The sequence below is a fragment of the Sparus aurata genome, chromosome 20 (assembly GCF_900880675.1).
Source record: "Sparus aurata chromosome 20, fSpaAur1.1, whole genome shotgun sequence".
In the NCBI taxonomy this organism is placed as follows: domain Eukaryota; kingdom Metazoa; phylum Chordata; class Actinopteri; order Spariformes; family Sparidae; genus Sparus; species Sparus aurata.
In genome coordinates, this window is record NC_044206.1 from 10,884,353 (window position 1) to 10,902,631 (window position 18,279).

At 40.1% G+C, this 18,279-nt stretch overlaps 3 protein-coding genes across 5 annotated transcripts; 1 reads left to right on the top strand and 2 right to left on the bottom strand.

Moving 5' to 3' along the window:
* Positions 1-227: 227 nt before the first annotated feature.
* On the bottom strand, positions 228-6,715 carry pms2 (PMS1 homolog 2, mismatch repair system component). 2 transcript variants are annotated; one of them, XM_030400287.1, is made up of 15 exons: positions 6,318-6,715; positions 5,683-5,825; positions 5,478-5,564; positions 5,285-5,387; positions 5,014-5,197; positions 4,224-4,391; positions 3,886-3,959; positions 3,697-3,796; positions 3,428-3,512; positions 3,188-3,340; positions 2,233-3,085; positions 1,985-2,152; positions 1,776-1,876; positions 1,480-1,649; positions 228-1,184 (listed from the first exon to the last, which is right to left on the bottom strand). In XM_030400287.1, the coding sequence occupies exons 1-15, from the start codon at positions 6,329-6,331 to the stop codon at positions 1,041-1,043; spliced, it is 2,547 nt and encodes an 848-aa protein (XP_030256147.1). In that variant the 5' UTR covers positions 6,332-6,715; the 3' UTR covers positions 228-1,040. The 2 variants fall into 2 exon arrangements, with proteins under 2 accessions (XP_030256147.1, XP_030256146.1); XM_030400286.1 differs by having other exon boundaries at positions 3,886-3,983.
* A 76-nt stretch (positions 6,716-6,791) lies between these two features.
* eif2ak1 (eukaryotic translation initiation factor 2-alpha kinase 1) lies at positions 6,792-18,156 on the top strand. Of its 2 annotated transcripts, none has more exons than XM_030400289.1 (15): positions 6,792-7,346; positions 9,939-10,106; positions 10,189-10,325; positions 10,556-10,599; positions 11,243-11,342; positions 11,441-11,521; positions 11,618-11,711; positions 11,798-11,846; positions 12,411-12,792; positions 12,944-13,052; positions 13,203-13,309; positions 16,970-17,084; positions 17,196-17,275; positions 17,434-17,667; positions 17,802-18,156. In XM_030400289.1, exons 1-15 carry the CDS (start codon positions 7,175-7,177, stop codon positions 17,925-17,927), a joined length of 1,998 nt encoding a protein of 665 aa, XP_030256149.1. In that variant the 5' UTR covers positions 6,792-7,174; the 3' UTR covers positions 17,928-18,156. The 2 variants fall into 2 exon arrangements, with proteins under 2 accessions (XP_030256149.1, XP_030256150.1); XM_030400290.1 differs by lacking the exon at positions 6,792-7,346 and adding an exon at positions 9,612-9,764.
* LOC115571168 (ankyrin repeat domain-containing protein 61) lies at positions 13,776-16,659 on the bottom strand. Its single transcript, XM_030400294.1, has 5 exons — positions 16,227-16,659; positions 15,896-15,990; positions 15,461-15,632; positions 15,158-15,358; positions 13,776-13,931 (listed from the first exon to the last, which is right to left on the bottom strand). Exons 1-5 carry the CDS (start codon positions 16,401-16,403, stop codon positions 13,824-13,826), a joined length of 753 nt encoding a protein of 250 aa, XP_030256154.1. The 5' UTR covers positions 16,404-16,659; the 3' UTR covers positions 13,776-13,823.
* Positions 18,157-18,279: the final 123 nt, after the last annotated feature.

Consider the following 18,279-nt stretch of genomic DNA (forward strand, 5'->3'; position numbering starts at 1 on the left):
TAGTTTATCAGCTGGGCAGCTTTTGAAATTCCCCTCGGGAATCAATAAAGATTTATCTTAATCTGTAATATCACATCATGATTAATTTTTGGATTATATTTTGTATTATTAAACAAAATCTGCAAAATAAGTAGTGACTCAAGTGGTTAAATCAATGTAGTGGAATAGAAAGTGCAATATTTCCCTCTCAAATGTAGTGGAGTAGGAGAAATAGGTAGCAGAAAATGAAAGTACTTGAGTAAAACTTTTTCCCACTGTTTATGACACCCATTAAAGGGGTATTTCACCACTGGAATAACGGTCTTTTCATAAAACTGGGCTGACTATGCAGTACAAAGATACAAATATGTTTTTAATTGTTGCTATACGACCAGAGAAACACACTTTCAACAACCACTGTGCTGCACCAGACCACAAAATCCTCCTGCCGGTGGGTGACGTGACAGCCCCACCACTACAGATTGAAATCTGCTAGAGGCAAATCATCTTTCCTCTATTTTGAGATCAATGTATTTTGCACATGTTCCCCAATATAAAGTTAGGAGGATGGAAAAAGCAGCCTTGTCCGTCTCGTATTACAGCTAAACAGCACACCAAATGTGTTTCTGAAAACATTTGCGAGGAGTTATAATCAGTGCTGTGACAGAATCTTAATTCATATCCAATCAGCTTTGCCTTGCAGAACAGTTTGACCTGAGTTTTGTTGGCTTCCCCTCTCTCAATCCGACTGTCGAGGCAGGCATACAAAAAATGTAAAATTAACCTGCAGTTCAACGTTTTCCTTTAATTATGTGTTAAAATATAAAAACTATGATTTTGTGCAACAAAATACCAATAAAATCAGCACATATATTAACAGAAATTAAGAAAAACACACTAAACAATCAATACCGACCATTTGAACCATACAAATATACAATATTTACAACTTTGTCTTCTCTCTGTGTCAAGGGTGAAGTTGAACAGAAATAAATGAAATGAACGAAAGCACATTCCCGTTATAACAAGACGGTGTAAAGTAGGATTCTCCAACAGTTCCGTCAGTCTTGTGAGATGATGTCCAGGTTGGCGAGGTGTCTCATGGTGGGCCTGCCGTGAGGACAGTTCCATGGATGCTCAATCTCCCCCATGTGAACCAGGAGCTTCCTCATCTCGCTGACACTGAGAGCTGTGCCAATCATCACCTTGAGATGGATGTGAGCAAAACAAGAAATCGTGTGTCAGGAATATAGCTATGTTGGTCAATAAATCTATAACAAAACAGAATAACAACTGCCCTTATTGTAGCTATTTCTAAGGACCATCACGGTGTTTTTACACTTTAGATTACTCAAAATCACACCTAACTCTACAGATGTCTTGTTGGCTCGTTTAAATGCAGAGTGTTTTGATACTTTCACAGTGTTGTGTCTAACCCTGTCCTTAAAATAATTCAAATGGAAATCCCATTTTCTACCATTATTTCCCCTATAAACTCACAGATTTTCGACAGGCTCGTGAGGCGAACATCTGCCTGACGCGGGATGGTCGACACATGACCCCTGGGCTGTCGCTCAACATGAAGATCAGCTCTTCAATGTCCGCTGGGCCAAATGTCCAGTTTTTACTGGTGGGCAGAGACACCAGCTTCACCCTCTCCATCACCTGAGCTGCAGTCACAAACATAAACGTTAGTTTAGTGGTTGCGATCGTCAAAATAGGGAGTAAATGTTTTGAATTCCAGATAAAATGAACTCATAATTAATTGCTTGTATTTAACAGTTCATTGTTCGTACCATCCTCATCGACAAGGAACTCAAAGCCATTCTTTCTGAAGATCTCAATGTTCTCTATGAGTACATTTTCGCTGACAGCAGTGAGGTGAAGCTTCTGAGGGCTGCAAATGTAAAGTGAAAAATAGAAAACAGATCACTTATTAGTAAAAAAAAAAAAGTTCATTCTAAACAACAGAAGGCAGAATTTATCAACAGATTTTGATTCTTACGCAATGAGTTTCTGTCCTTGGAGCACAGTGTGCTGCTGCAGCATCTCAAAGTTGTATTTCTCATCCGTGGCATGCTGGTCGATCATGAAGATGTCCGAGTTGAGTTTGGTGATAATGAAGCCCAGGTTGAACTGACCAATGATCTCCATCTGTTTGAACATGTCTTTGCTGTATGGATGTAAGAAAGATAACTTAATGCTGTGGAAATTATACACCAAGATCGGCAAGTAGGAGGAGAAGAATCCTACCTAATCTCCTTCTTGAGCTCATCCTCTGCACTCTGGTTTTCTCCGGGGTTGATCTTGGCCCTGAAGCGCCGATAGCGCAGATTCTCCCCGTCCCTCTGTTCCTGCCTCTCCTGTAACCTTTTCATCTTCCCTGCTAGCTCTTGGAATGAGAACTTGAGAGGCACCGTCCTCCTCTGACAGCAGACGGACGTGTCCACCATCAAGGAGGATTTCTCTGAGTGGCTTGAAGAAGAGTTGGATTCGTGCTCTTTAGTGAAATGTGGTTTCTCTGTCCTGGCCCTCTTGGCATCCGGGCTCACAGGACAGTCCTCGTTGGAAGTGACTGGACCAGTCTGTAGCTCTACTTCTTCAGGAACGGTGTAATTATCGCCGGACGTTTCTTCAAATGTTTCATCTTTCACACCGAGTCCGTCAGCAGCTGGCTCAGGAGAACTGAACTCTTGGCCTGAACACTGAACATCTGGTGTTCCCATGGTAACATCACAACTGGAGTCTGTATCCCTGACAGTCGTCCCGTACCTGAACCCATCCAGCACAGAATTCCCCACCGGGGAGCTTTTTGATAGATCTTTTGAGGTTTTCAAAGGAGATCTCACACCCAGGGTGCAGTTAGTAGGTTTGACAGTGTCCTTAAAAAAAGATTGTAGTGTTTTCTGTGTGGGGCCGATGTTGGCAGCTTTTGCCACACTCGACTTGTTCCCAGAAGGGAAGCTGTGATGACTTGAGAAAGCAGCTTTAAGGCCGGCCAGGTTTAGGGATGACTTTCGGCTCTGAGTGACTGGCTCCTCTTCAGATTCTGGCGTGTTGTCATTAGATGGGACAACTTTGCAGATTTCAGATGTTGCTGTTGTATCTAGAGAGAAAAAGCACTCTCAGTATTACACTGCCATAATATAAAAAAAATACTAAATGTTATACTTGCTACAAAAGGTTAGAAGTAATGATCTGCACTTACTGGTGCTGGTTAAGGGTGTATAGTTCAGGCTTATCTTATTGACTCCTGCCTCAAACATGTTGATAAGAGAGGTCTTAAGAATAGCCAGCAAGAGTTTCTCCTCCTGAAGGAAAATCTGCCGTTTGTCCGGGGTGACGTTCACATCCACACACTCTGAAATAACACCGCAAAAGACGCTCATGTAAAACAGAAAGTCACGGGTTTGTTGGAGGAATAACTTCAGTTCAGTTATCTGCTTACCTGAGGCAACAGCTATATTCAAGGCAACAAATGGATACTGGTGTCTGTTGTACATGTGATACACTTCATTCACAAGTTTGGTCACCTGAAAATTGAGATTAACCGGAAATTAGATGTGTATTATTGTGTTTGTCAACAACTTTAAATACTCCTGTAGAGAAAAAGTAAAACACTGCTGTTATAACCGAGACCTTTTTTATGTATTATATGTGCTAACAGCTGCATTAAAGTGAGCTCTAAGACATTATTAAATGTTTGTACAGAATTACCTTAAGGGGATCACATGGCCGGTTGTTAATGAAAAAGAACTGCCTGTCTGTGGCACTTCTCCCAACGCCATGGTCTCCTCGTGACACAAACCCTGTGATACTACCAAAACAGAGTGTGTCATTTACAAAAGTACTGTTTTGTTTGCAGAGAAGGATCAAACAGGACTTCCATGAAATGGGGAAACTCACGAAAAGAGCTGTTTGGGTAGATCTGCTTCTTTCAGGCCGTATTCTTCAAGAACATTTTCTGTAGCGAACGCCTGCTGAAAAGGCAAAAGACTCTGCAGCTGAAGAAGACACAACAGACACTGAAATTAAGTACGTACCAAACCAAATAAGATACAGATTTTATTTTACACAGTTCCTCTAAGGTTCTGAAAAATTCTTTAACTCTTGGATTTCAACTGAAGATCTTAAGATTTTTTTTTATTTAATTCAAGGCAGTATTGTGCAGAATCAGACTGACACTTTCTGTAGTTTACAGATCAACTGTATAGTTGAGAAAAGTGTTAAACCAATTTTCCAACCTGTTTTGGTCCAAATATGGCTCCTATGTTGTCTCTCATACTCTGGCTGCCGCTGGTGCTGAGGACCGTGCTGCGCTTTCCTTGCCCATTTTGGTTGGAGCAGGTGATACGCACTCCTGTGGAGATGATACAGTACGACTGCAGGACATGTATCATTTTGGCATACTCCTGAAAATACAGAAGAATGAAATATAGAACAGTGTTACTTCAGAATTAGTTTGAATTATTTATGTGATGTTAAACTCCTGCTGCATTTACATTGGTGCTTTTGTATGCTCTTGCTCCTTTACTGTGTTTAGTTTAAAATCAACTGCCAAGTCTAAAAACTGGTTTGAGATAAAGTGTTATAATACATGGGCAAGCATGGATTGCCGTTATACAGCTGTTTTAGGTGATGTGTTCATGTGCTGCTGGAAAACCCAGGCATTCGGGGCTTTGTGCTGTCCTACATTAATAAAACAAATAGTTGCACTTATGTAAATGGGAAGGGTCAAACGTATGATTTGGTTGTTTTTTTTCTTTCAGACGGTTGAGTTCCAACCACCACATGGAAACACAACTTGAAGACCGTCTGATTGCAATCCACACTTTCAAATGTATCATAACACAATATTTAAATGTTTTTGCGAGTAAGTGTAAAGTCATTGCAAGACAATCTTATCTAATATGAATGGAAATCAATAGTTGATAACAAAGTAGGAAAAGGTGTTAAGTATAAAAAAAAAAAAAAAAAAGATAATTTTTGTAAAACTATCTGGCGTTTCAGAAAATGTATCCTTTGATGACTGACCTTCTTGATATTGCGTTGGAACTCCTTGTGTCGAACAGGCAGGGTGTAGAAGAGCTGCTGCAGACTGACTGTGGTGCCCTGCTGCCGTGGATGAGGTGACTGCTGCACAAGGTGGCCTTTTTGGTCAAACACCAGCTTGGTCCCAACCTGACTCAACACGTGGCATGTCACCACGGATAGGTTACTGGAGAATGGGGGATTTGAAATAGAACTTTAGTCGATGGGATAACAGGTAATATAGGTCTACATGCTGCGTTTATGTGGCTGTTACCTCAGAGCGCACAAAGAGCTGAGGGCTTCACCTCTGAAGCCAAATGTTTCCACATGGATGAGATCAGAGAAGTCCCTCAGCTTTGACGTGTGATGCTTCAATGCTGTGGAACGATCAGAAGAAGTTTCACTTGACCAAAAAGATCAGCTAGACTTTGACTATCTGGGTGAAGGTAAACAAAAATGACACTTACTCAGTCCCTCAAAGTTGGCTTCCTCTACTCCTTTGCCATTGTCCGACACTTCCACTAGTTCAGCTCCACACTCTTTTAGCCTCACATCTGGAACATGTAACAATGTGATTCAGAAGTGTAGCTCTCATGAACAATTGGTGGGCTATCAAAATCTCATTAGCAGAACAGAAGACCCCAGTATCACACTGTGTGCAGAAATACTTACCTATGTTGGTGGCCCCTGCATCTACGCTGTTTTCCACCAGCTCTTTGACAGCGGTGGCCAAAGTCAGAACCACCTGTCCAGAGCAGATCTGATGCACTGAGTGCTTATCGATGGCCTTGATGGCTCTGGCAGGTTCAGAGCAGCTGAGAAGAAAAGTCACAATGATGTATAACTTTATCTTCTGTGGGATTCATATTTGAGCAACAGATTTAATTGTTGGAATACAGATCTATTTAACACCCATTTTATTAAAAATATATCACTTATAGCAGCTTTAATTCGACAGATGGCTGATTCTTACATATTGCAGCTTTAAACCCTGTGTTCTCTGATCTGTGATAAATACATGAGGACTGTGGGAATAACAATAAAACGTGATGTCTCAATAAAAAATATACTGTTTGTGGAGTTCATTTTTATTCTTATTGTACTATATTGTAGAGTGGCACTATTAACTTAGTAAGCTACATATATTTGAGGTGTCAATAAGAATCCCCTAATACACATTAACGTTACCTTCTCTGGTTAAGTAGGGTGCAAATGTAACACACGTCTACACCTAAGATTTGCATAATGTCAAAACAAATACATCTGCACTCTAGATACAGAAATAATTACTCTGTTAGCTAACTTACCAAGCATCAGACATCTTCGAAGACTGAAAAGCTTCAGGGGGTTTTAGAAATGCGACTCTTTCTAATACGGTGGAAGAAAGAGGCACCCGCTAATAAAAAGTCGCCATTGTCAATTATAGCAAGTTTGTTTTGAACTGTAAAATTTCAGTGAACCCGCCTCACGGCACCATGCTGTAAACACAGAAGCCGAGCTGTACCGCGCGACTGCGCAGATCGTTCGCGAGCGTCAACTTTGCCCAAAACTGCGCAGTTTGTCTCTTAAACGTAATAATATAAAATTAAAATGTGTGGAGGGCAACCTCACGAAACGAACAAAAATACAATACTGAGAACATAATCAACCAACTGACATATGTGCGTCTGGTTTATCAAAACAGTTGCCCTACACTTTGTAGTATTTCATCACCAGACCAACCGGAAACTTGATGTTAGGGCGCGTGTCCAAGTACTTCATATTCTAATAGAACGAATAAATAGTTTTTTCGTGCGGAGTCCTTCTCAGCGGTTTGGAGCATGAAAAATTATATTTATGTTAGCCCATTGTAGTTTTGTTGATTTCATGTTATCATTTTTTGTAGAACTTTTGTTTAATCACCGTTCTTGGTCGAGCACGTGCATTGTCAGACGGGCCCTAGCTATTTCGGCTGTAGAAACATGGCTGAACATATGGGACTTGTGAGAGAAACCTTCCACCGTCTCTTTTGACATATTTATGCGATGTAAACACTTGTGAAGGTAGAAGTCAATGAGTATTTTGACGTCTCCTGCTGCTGACATGGGATAGCTGCGCTAAATCGAGCAGCATTTTAAAAAATACGCACTCTTTTTCGACTAGTTATTATTCTTCATGTACAATTATGTACAGTTCGACATCCAACCACGGACTCCTGGTGTCGGAGGAATGTTCTGGTAGCAGCAGTAACATTTTTGTCCACCACAACATTAAACCCATCAGGACACATGACGTTGAGAATAACGGTCTGATGAGTTTGGCCAGCGAGGACGACGATGATGAAGTCCAGTTTGACAGTAAGCAGCTTTACTAATATGGTCTTTACCTAACTGAACAGTGTTAACTGGTCCTAATCGACTTGACTTTGGTGGTGGTGCTGGTTAGTCAGTATTACCTGACACAATGATACCAGAATAAAACGTAGCTCTGAGTAGTTAGACACTTTCTTTCTTGTGTAATTAGCCAGGGGGCATAGTTGAGGGATTAAAGGCAATGGCAACAACATGACTCTCTGGGCCCCCCTTCTCAACTGTGGCACAGTGCCCACCCTACCTTTATTCTAGATATCAGACGTCCCCCTTGAGTGTTACTTCATTCATTTAACAGGTAAATGAGTAAAGCCACTGTGTCCTGTACTTTTAGAAACTCAATAAAAAGTTACGACTTCAGTATGCACCCATGTCCATGCAGTGAAATGGTTTAATATTTCAAAATTGTGCATTCTTATATGTTGATAAAAGTGGAGTGCAAGAGTTAACTTCTGTCCACACCAGTATGACATAACATTTTGTCAAACATAGGGCTAGGCGGTATCACCTCAAAACAATATCGCAATATTTTTAGGCCACATTACAATAAACAGTATATACTGCTATATGTTTGAATCTTATCAAAAGCATTTTTTAATGTCCAGACTGGGCGACAAAATCAGATATCACAATAGTATCGAACAAAAAGGCCCTACTTCGATATAGATATTGCAACAGTATTGTAGGGATGACTATTGGTCCATTCACAAAGTACCAACAAAATGAGATTGCTGATCAATAATCATCAGTAATGTGGATATAATGACTAAGTGGGTAAAGGCAAGTGTTAGAGTGAGTAGAACAGTCTGGTAAGTTCAGAAAATGGCATCATTTTACAGTAATGGTTCCTTTAAAACCAGGAAGGACAACACTTATGCTATATCAAGATGTAATGATGTCCAAAATCTGAGACGATACATAGTCAGTCTCATATCACAATAATGAAATATACTACATCGTGTATATAGTGCCCAGCCATACTTAACATATTAAACACAGTTTAAAGGTTTTGGACTGAAACCCCGTCAATATCATTGTAAAACTTGATATTACACGTTCTGGAGACAAAATGATTTCCATTCACACATGTTTTAGTCTCTACCTCAGCCTAAGACAGTCTGTCATCCTATACAAGCCATAGTAGATTTCTTTGCAGAATATAAGCCTCTGTATGATGAAAGCCTCAAGACTGATTCTTAGATGTAGAAATAACCACTCAAATGAAAATACTTCAGGCTCAGTCGTGCTCTCTATAAAGAGAGAGAATGCCAAAGCTGTTAAAGGCCTTTAAAGTTGTCTTACTTTATAATGCAATTACTAGTAGATTTTGTTGCAGTCTTATGATATTAACAACAGTCGACAATCAAACATGATTTTTCCATTTCTACAAAGACATGTATATCACATTGCAGTATAAATCAATATTAGCAGAGGGTCTAACAGATATATTTTGCTCATTATCTTTATACAGCTCAGCTCTAATCACCAGGCTTAAAGGGGTAGTCCAGCAATTTGATACTGCACTTCATAAAGTAAGAGGCCTTGCGCCGGACATGCTGAAAATAGATGGGGTTAAAATTGAAGCAAGAGATGCATGGGTATCCAGACTTTTTGTTTATTAGTATGAGTTTAAGTTCAGAATCGGCAGATCTTTTTTTCTCTTCATTTCCCATAATGCACCTTAATAGTTCTCTTTCATTAGCCCTTCCCTGCCTGTTAACCATCTTCCAAACAACATGCCTCCAGTTTTTTTTTTTTAATTGAATGTTTGGAGTCTCAAGCCAGACAGAGAATTACTCTGATGACATTATCAGGATGTTTTTCACAGTCTGAGAAGTAGCCTCATGCCCCTTTTCTCACAATCTTACATAAACTTACATTCAACAGTAAATTGTCATGGTCTAGTGACATTGTCAGGATGTTACACCAAATCAGATTTTAGTTTAGCCCTATGATGGCATTTTAATTTTGTATTGTTGAAGAAACGTTCAGAACAAATCAGTTGTTCTCTGTCTGTATTTTCACCTATAAAATAATATTTATGAAAAGAAAAACAAGTCAGGACTTGCCCCTCTACATTTCCTGCTGTACAGAATGGTGAAATGAGAGTAGATGAAACAGCCCCTCCTTCCCATCCTGGCACAGTGACCAAGTGATCATGTGTTTGTAGAGTACAGTTAGTTGGAGGGGGCTTGGGTCCACTGGAACTGGCAGATAAGCCTTACTGCTGTGCACGCCCCCTCATGTGTAAACAAGATGAGCTCATTTTTTTGCCTTGGATGTGAGCAGGATAATTATTAGTAGAGCTCCGAGTGCTTAATGTCGGACCAAAAGTGTTTTTATACAGAAAAATGGACCTAGGAGACAAAAACCTTGTTGAAATGTTAGCGAAGGTTATTGAAGAAGGTAAGAATAAAGAGAAGAAATACTGTGGTCATATGTGTATTTGATCTTAGCTAGAGCTCAACAAAGTTAAATATAATCTCAATTGTTGTTTTGTGCCACAGTTTGAGCCTGTTAATTGTAAAAAGAGTAAGACTACTTCCTCTTTCATTTCTCTTTTCCATTTTGTGTGCTCAGCTTCAGACACAGATGATAACCATGAGGTGTTGATGGCCGGCAGACGTTACCTGTCTATCCAGGAGTTTGCCTCAGCCATCCCCAACCACCTTCTGCTGGGCTCTCTGCTGGAGCACCTGTGCTTCGTCTACGAGAGCAATCCAGCACGCTCACGTATGCTGTTTAAAGGTATGTACTGAGATGAAGTGACAGCTGGTTTAAAGAATAATACATTATACATTTATACATTGTTTTGTTGTATCTCTTTCAGTCATTGGCCAGCGTTTAGCCGCCATGAACCTCCTCTCACCTTTGGCCGTAAGTGATGAGTTCAGCACCGTCAGACTGCAGCACAACCGGGCCTTCACTGAGCTGCTTCATGCTGCCAGCTCCTCGCTGTATCCACAGGTAACAAAATCATCAGTATGTCTTGTAGTTGTCGGTATGTTGTCAGTTTTAATTTTGGAACTGATTTAATTTCTTTTTAACTAATTATGTAGTGAGTACTTGTGCTTAATGTAGTAGACATAGTGAGAGTGCTGACCAAAGCAGCAAACTCAGCTTGCAGATTTGTAAATTGGGAAGTGCTGTAGCCATTTACTAACTGGTACTTGTTTGTCCTCTTTTTATTTTTACAGGGGCAACAACTTCTTGGTACAAACGCACACAATCCAGCAGTAAGGTAGGCTGCACTTTGAGTAGCTGACTTGCTTGAAAGTAACTTTTATTTAATCTGTATTTGCAATCATAGATCTCTCTAGCAGACACCCGATCAATCGTTCATCTTCCAATCTCCTCACCTTTTTTTTGTTCTTGTCATTATTATTATATGGCATGTGGGTCAAGTGTGTGTGTGTGTGTGTGTGTGTGTGTGTGTGTGTGTGTGTGTGTGTGTGTGTGTGTGTGTATGAATGAGAGAGAGAGAAGCGTGTGTTTATGTTCATGTCAACTGGCTAAAAGGGGGTGTGGCAGTGGGAGTGGCCTACCACAAAATGCATGTCATTTTGGATTAACAAAGTTATTAAGTTATGTGAGTTACGGATTCAGGTAACATGACCAAACTTTGTCGAAACAACCCATTTTGCCATGTAATGAGGTTGTGTACATGTAAATGCATGTATGTATGGATGCCCTTGGTAACCTGGTCGCAGCTCTTTCAAACACACGTTTTATTAATATTACAAGGTCAAAGAAATGAATACGTTTATACACTTATAGAAACGAACCGACAACACAACAAAATACCACCAGCTGAAAACAACAATATTATGAAAGGGGAAAAAAGGAGTATTTAATAAGAGATGTTTGTTTTTGCCTTCCCACAGGCCGAAGGAGGGCCTGTTTCAAGCGCAGACGTCTCGGTATCTTAGCGAATTTGAAGAGATGTGTAGACTTGGAAAAGGGTCATATGGAAATGTCTGGAAGGTATTTCACTCTGTTCTACTTCATAACAAACTCCTCCAAAGTAAAACATGAGTTGAGCTGATCAACACAGTCATATTATGTATGACTTCATCTTGTAGGTTATGAACAAACTGGATGGACAGTGCTATGCTGTGAAGAAAATACTCATCAAAAAAGTCTCAAAGGATGACTGCATGAAGGTGGGCCATCAGTGTTTTGTCAATAGAGGCTTTATTTTTAACCCCAAATACAGAGATGTGATAGGCTGATAATTGTCTTATTTGATTTTGCTTTAGGTCCTCAGGGAAGTCAAACTGTTGTCCAGCCTGCAGCATGTAAATGTTGTGGGCTATCACACTGCCTGGATGGAACATGTTCAGCCTGCAGCCCGTGAGTGTTTAGCTATTTAAGTACGTTTGTGAGTGAAGTTACTTTTCAAGCTTAGAAACTTTATGTTCAAAACATTTTTGTTGCAGAGCCTGAGTCTCTCCTGCCTGCACTGAGATCAGCTAGAGACCTCGAAAGGTAGGATCTAACACTAACTGTTCTTACATTCATTTATTTTGATATTGGAATTGGAATGTAAACATTTTTCAGGAAAATAATCAGTGTATTAATCAATAATCGAAATAGTCACAGGTTGCAGCCCTAGTATTATTTATTATACGTCCAGAGCATGTGAAAACTGTATATGATGAAAATATGAGCACAAATGTCATCATATGGAAAGTGTGAATTGAAACAGTTGCATTGCTGGAGTTAAGTGCTAGTTATATAAAAACAATTCAGGAGTCAAAGATTTGATTCAGGAATCCTGTAACTTAAGGAAGTCAATATTATCCCCGGCCCCTATTATTTATCAGGTTTATTGATACTTATCATTACCTTGTACATTGGATGAATTACAGACTTGATTTACTGCACATTGTTTCTGTTTATGTTGTCGTCAAGTACTATTTACTACAACACTGTGTTGAAGATCAAAAAATAAAAACAATATTTTAATCACTATTTATGCCAGTGTATTCATCTAATGTAGATGCAATTATAGTTTATACAGTAATTAACTCCTGACTCTTTCATTCATAGTTCTGATGAGAGCCCTGACAGCAGCAGCACCAGCTCCATTGTTTTTGAAAGCCTCAGTCAAGCACCGACAGATGCAGCACCAAGTGCCAATGTACACCCAAGAGAGACCCAGCCTGTCAAAGCGTTAGTTCCAACCCAAGAGAATGGCCAAGTGGTGTGTCCCAAGACAATGCGGCGCATCCCGAAGAACTACGTCCCCTGTGTGTTCCTGGGACACCGAGATCCCATGAAGGGCACCAAATGTCCTGCCACAGGCTGGGACAGTTCAGCACTTCTAGAGGAGGAGTCTAGCAGGAGTAGCATCGAACTGAACAACAACTCCTGCATTGAAAAGGACTGTCAGCAGTGGGCTGACGTTTGCACAACAAAGCCTCCCAAAGAGGTTTGTGCTAAAATAGACTTTCAGTGATCAGACAAGAATTTGAAAAATAAGATTGCCATGTTCATATGCTTACTGAATTTAAAATATTTGTTTTTCGGAATTATTATTAAAAATTTGACAGTTTTGAGTTATGGTTTGGTTGTATCTGCAGGTCCAGTTCCACCTGATGCTCTACATCCAGATGCAGCTGTGTGAGCGCTCTCTCAAGGACTGGATCTCTGACAGGAACAACAAGCCCAAAGAAGAACTGAACTCAACATGTAATTGTTATAAACGTGCATGGTTTACATTATTACAGATTAGAGAATCACAAATTGGTTGAAACTATTATATGTCAACTTTTGTTCCGAGATAAACTAAAATACAATTCAGGAAAATAATTTCAATGTTTGTTTTTTTTTTTTTTTCAGGTCCGTATGGATGTGTTGATACAGATCACACACTGAGCCTGCTGAGAAGGATACTTGAAGGCGTCGAGTACATTCACTCCAGGGGAATCATGCACAGAGACCTGAAGGTAAGCTACTGCGATTTATTTGATTTGATCAGAAGCAGCTTGTGTGCAGTTTGCGTCGACACACATGTGTTAGACAGGAGACATGTCAGTTAGGCTATTTAGTGAGTCCCGGTCACCATCACCATTTGTCTCAAAGGAAATGTGTAAATCCTCCCAGTAGTTAAATACAAAGTTATTAACACTCTCTGGCAGGACTTTCCTTAACTCATCTCTCTTGTCTTGGACACATTTTAGATAAATTACTCTCTTGCAAATGTCCTGAAGCCTCCTTGGCTGCTGGATGAGTTTTAGCAGCTGCTGTCTCTGTTTGAAGAAACATGGTAGATTCAAGGTGGAGGGCAGGAAGCCTTTGTGGTTGTAGACAGTGAGCGGTGATATTAGACTGAAGAGTTTCACCAGCAGAGAGTTTTTCCACAAATTAGGACTGCGGTTCAGGAACAGAAACAGACAGTTCTCTCCTGCTTTGTTCAGCTCGTTGATGTTGGCTCCATACTTGAGCAGCAGGTCCACCAGCTCAATGTCGCCTATGGTGCACGCCTCCTGTAAAGGTGACATGTCCTCTTTGTTTGTAGCGTTGACCTGGGCTCCGTGTTTGAGGAGTGTTCCCAGAGTTCTTTGTGCCCTTGAGAATAGTCAAGAATATACTTTAATACAGGATGTAAATAGAACCTAATGCACATATTTCAACAGCATAAAGAGCATTAAAAGGATTGTAATGTGAGGGCAAAGTTGGGTGTCACTTGAATTTCTATGCACAGAAACTTTATGCATGTGACTCAAAAGATCTTTTGTGTTGTCTAGCACATTTACTTGTGATTTAGATATCTTCAGGATCACTAATCAACAGTTATGACCCATTATTTATATTCATTAAGAATATATGATTGTTTGAAAAACCTTTTTTTAAACTACTTTAAACAGATGGTCTGTATAAAATGATTCTAGATATATCTTGAAAACGCATCTCTGATGCAAAATTCACAGAAAATAATCTGCTCAGAATTCATTCAAATTGCTCGTTTTACATAAATGTCTGGTAGTTATTGAAATTATCTATTTGGGATGGTCGTACAGTTTGTCAGTTGTTCTACACTGATATTATTGTTCATTGAGTGTAATATGAAATACCCATAAAACATGTCAGTTTACCCAATGGTAGAAAAGGGTTGATAAAGGGTATTTTCAGCATTTTGTATTTGTTTGGTCTACTTTAAAAAGGAAATTGTTGAATGAAGACCTACACTATGGGTTATTTGATATTAGGGCTTAAATAAGCCAACTAGTCAATTAATGCTTCAGTCGATCTGGGAAAAAAATGAGCCGCCACTAATTTGAATAATCAACTACTCATTCTCTGGTTCCAGCTTCTTAAATATAAGGATTTGCAGGTTTTCTTTTCATTTATGAGAGTAAATGTATTCTTTGGATTTTAGGCTGTTTGTTGAAAAAAAAAAGGAGCAATTTTGAGACGTCAACTTTGGGAAATTTCCGTCTGAAAATTTTTCCCAAATCTTTTGACATTTCATGGACTGAGCAATTGATCGATACATTTGCAGAATAATTGATGATAAGAATAAGCATGGGCTGCCACCTTAGACGTTATGACTCACCATAACAGGAAAAACAGAGGCGTTAACTAATAATAAGATTCAAGCTGGCTCATGTCTGTTCAGATGTCCCCGTAAGGCGTGGAATGCGGTCAGTTGGAATGTACCTTTAGTTAATGACACCTATGCTTCGCCTGCTTTGACAGGTCAATATGACTGCTGTGAAAGAGTCTTCAGTCTTTTTTGTTTTACTATGAGTCAAGTAAGAAGAAATAGATGAAAACAAAAGAATATCCCAAACCATGTTGATATCTGCTCCCTCTCTGACCAAGCTGGCTATAATGTCTTTACGAAGGATCCCAGCAGCCATATGCAGGGGCGTCAATCCACTGCTGTCCACTGCGTTAACATCAGCACCATAGCTGGCCAGAATATGGATGGCAGACAGAGCTGCGCAGCGCACTGAAAGGTGGAGAGCTGTCTGGTTAATCTTGCCATCCACCTAGGGAGGAACCACAAGACACAGTTCAAATTTGACATTAAACGCTGTACTCGCAATAGAAAGGAGGCTAAACATGGATATTGCTATATGAAAAAGTTTTACCTCTGCATTGACGTTAACTCCATGCTCACAGAGAAGACGTAGACAGGCCTCTGCCTGCTTAAACAAGCTGGTAACTGCAGTGCGGAGCTTGGAGCCCGGTTTTTGCCAAGTAGTTTTGACATTAGGCCAACTGGTTATCAACAAGTGTAGAGTGGTTCGACCAAGCTCGTCCCTGTGACAGAGGCAAGGGAAGTGAAACTGTTGCAGATCCACCAAAATTTGAAATAAACACTTGCTGCATGCACAATCTAACTTAACTACCCCACTGAAATGAGTTATCTCCAACAACTCCCTCCTGAGTTGTTGTTGTTGTTGTTGTTGTTGTTGTTGTTGTTGTTGTTGTTTATTCTGATATGAGAGGCTCATTTAACACTGTAGAATTGATAGGCGGGATGTTCGGTGTTTAGTGTGTGTATAGGATGAGTTTGTCCAGACCTCATCTCAGGGTCTGCCCCTGCTGACAGCAGGATCTGCATTCTCTTTACGCTTCTGTAAGAGGCAGCCAGGTGAAGGGGACGGATAGCACGAGCCTAAGGCAAGACATGACATGACAAGACAAGACAAGACAAACTTAAGCTAACCCTTCAAAAATACTTTCTATTTTGCCTTCTTTTTTTAATAAATTGAATGATCACATTAGAGCAAAGAGACCTGACAGTTCTGAGTAAGTGTTGAATTTTCTTGTGGTTGTTATTAACTTACATGAGACATATTCAGAATCTTACAGGTGATTTGTACAAGAAAATGGCTGCATTGTTGCGTTTACCTTACAGAAAACCTCTGGGGGGGCGCCGTCTTGTATCTTGAGGAGATAGTTGCTGCCATACTTTTTTGTCATCTCTCCCATACGTCCCAGGTCTTCGTCCCGAATAGCGTTATAGAATTCATTGCCGTGAAACTTGTTACTGCTCCTGTCCTGATGTTCCTCTCTCCCCTCCAACATGACTAAGTACTGAACTTCATTGCTGTCAGTATTTGGTTTTCGTCAGGGTGTGCAGCGGTTCAGAGCTGGTTTTTCAGGTTTGCAGATGCAAGTCTGTATTTCTTCGAGGCGTGTCAGTTAATTTTTGTGCACAAGATTAAGGATGCTACTTCTGTTTTCTGTTTGATAGTTTCAACAGCTATTTCCTTTTTTGGGGTTTGGTGTTTTTCGTCAGTCTGATGATATCATGTAGGTTTGAGTGTTGCATGTCTAAGTTGGATGTGTGGGCTTCCTGTTACAACTGATAACTTTCTGTGTGTGGGGCCAATTATGGGGACTGGTGTGTCCCTTCAGAGTAATTTAGAGGCTTTCCAGTGCTTGTGTGACTTCAAAGAATGCACCTTTCATAAACTCACATGCTTTGGAAAATACATTACAAAAATTGTATGTCTTAAATGTCATATTATATGGTTTGAAATCCTTAAATTGTTGAAATCTGCCCTGAAATATCTTGTTTGAATACTGTGATCCCTCATGCAAAAAATCAAATATGAAAGAAATTGTGATATTATTGCATTTTTCCACAGCCAAGGAACATTTTCCTCCATGGTCATGACAGCCATGTTCGGATTGGGGACTTTGGTTTGGCCTGCAGGGATCTAATAATGGATGGCCATAAAGGGACCACCTCTCCCAGCACTGGTAAATACTGTGCACCTCTTATCTTGTTGATTTCATGTAACGGTTGCTCAAAGAATCACCACCAGATGGGGCCATATGCTTTAAAGTCACATTTCTGGTGTGTTTTTGCAGATTCCTCACATACCACAGGTGTTGGCACATTTGTATATGCTGCACCAGAACAACTGACGGGCTCCCATTATGATTCAAAGGTAAACAAATGAATAATATTCAGACACTTCAGAATACATTTTTCATAGAACACAACATGTTTTTTTCTGTCTTTTCCATTATCAATTTTCATTATTATCATCTCTTCTATGACTTTTTGAACAACTGTGAGTCTAAACTTGTGTTTTTCCTCTCACAGTCTGACATGTACAGCATTGGGGTGCTCGCTCTCGAGCTTTTCCAGCCCTTTGGGACAGAAATGGAGCGGGTCAGGACCCTTGGGAACCTGAGAGAGGGGAAAATCCCAGATTCGTTCTGCCAAAGATGGCCAGTCCTGACAAAATACATCATGAAACTGACGTGTAAAGAGCCAAGTGTTCGGCCCACAGCCAGCCAGCTTCTACAGAGTGAACTCTTCTGCAGTAAAGACATTGTATGTAGTTCATGGATAGATCATAGCTCTATAAATAATTAACCCCTTAATAACTTTCTGTGCCATTAAAGGTAAGAGTATTTTGTGATTACTTATCTATGTAAGTATGTCATGAATGTCTTTTCCCCCTTCAGGTGATCCATGGCTTGAAGAAAAGGGTTGAACAGCAGGAGGAAGAGATCATGCAGCTGAGGAGACAGATCAGCCAGCTTCAGAGCTCACAAGTCACAGTTGACATCTCTGAGCCGGACAAAGCCTGACCCTTTAATCTCAACTCTTCACAGACTGTCAATACTTGATTCATTCTACCACTTCTGTACTGTATTTTGCTTACTTGGTACAAGTGGTAGAGTGTGTGTGTGTGTGTGTGTGTGTGTGTGCGTGCATGTGTAATCATTTGGGTGTGTCTTGTGCACCTGGATGTAAGGGTGCAGCTATTTATCTTCATTCAGCCCAATAAAACCAGTTTCTGATATGCCTTGCCAGATATATAAGCAGCAACATGTGATTATTGATCATTTGAGATGTTTCTTTAAAAGTATGTCACTGAAAACAATTTCTGATTCTGAGGATTTGTGAGCAGCCCATTATCAGCAAATTGTCAATCAATTG

What these genes read in the sequence shown, in the direction of transcription:
- pms2 (XM_030400286.1), bottom strand. An exon ending in CTACCCAAACAGCTCTTTTC is followed by an intron (nt 3,797 to 3,885) that starts GTGAGTTTCCCC and finishes CTGTTTTGGTAG; the next exon opens with TATCACAGGGTTTGTGTCAC. An exon ending in GGCCATGTGATCCCCTTAAG is followed by an intron (nt 3,513 to 3,696) that starts GTAATTCTGTAC and finishes CTCAATTTTCAG; the next exon opens with GTGACCAAACTTGTGAATGA.
- LOC115571168 (XM_030400294.1), bottom strand. Translation starts at nt 16,403, where the DNA reads ATGTTGGAGGGGAGAGAGGAACATCAGGACAGGAGCAGTAACAAGTTT. An exon ending in CCCCAGAGGTTTTCTGTAAG is followed by an intron (nt 15,991 to 16,226) that starts GTAAACGCAACA and finishes GTCTTGCCTTAG; the next exon opens with GCTCGTGCTATCCGTCCCCT. An exon ending in GAGTTAACGTCAATGCAGAG is followed by an intron (nt 15,359 to 15,460) that starts GTAAAACTTTTT and finishes GTTCCTCCCTAG; the next exon opens with GTGGATGGCAAGATTAACCA.
- eif2ak1 (XM_030400289.1), top strand. Translation starts at nt 7,175, where the DNA reads ATGTACAGTTCGACATCCAACCACGGACTCCTGGTGTCGGAGGAATGT. An exon ending in TGATGAAGTCCAGTTTGACA is followed by an intron (nt 7,347 to 9,938) that starts GTAAGCAGCTTT and finishes TTGTGTGCTCAG; the next exon opens with CTTCAGACACAGATGATAAC. An exon ending in GACCACCTCTCCCAGCACTG is followed by an intron (nt 17,085 to 17,195) that starts GTAAATACTGTG and finishes GTGTTTTTGCAG; the next exon opens with ATTCCTCACATACCACAGGT.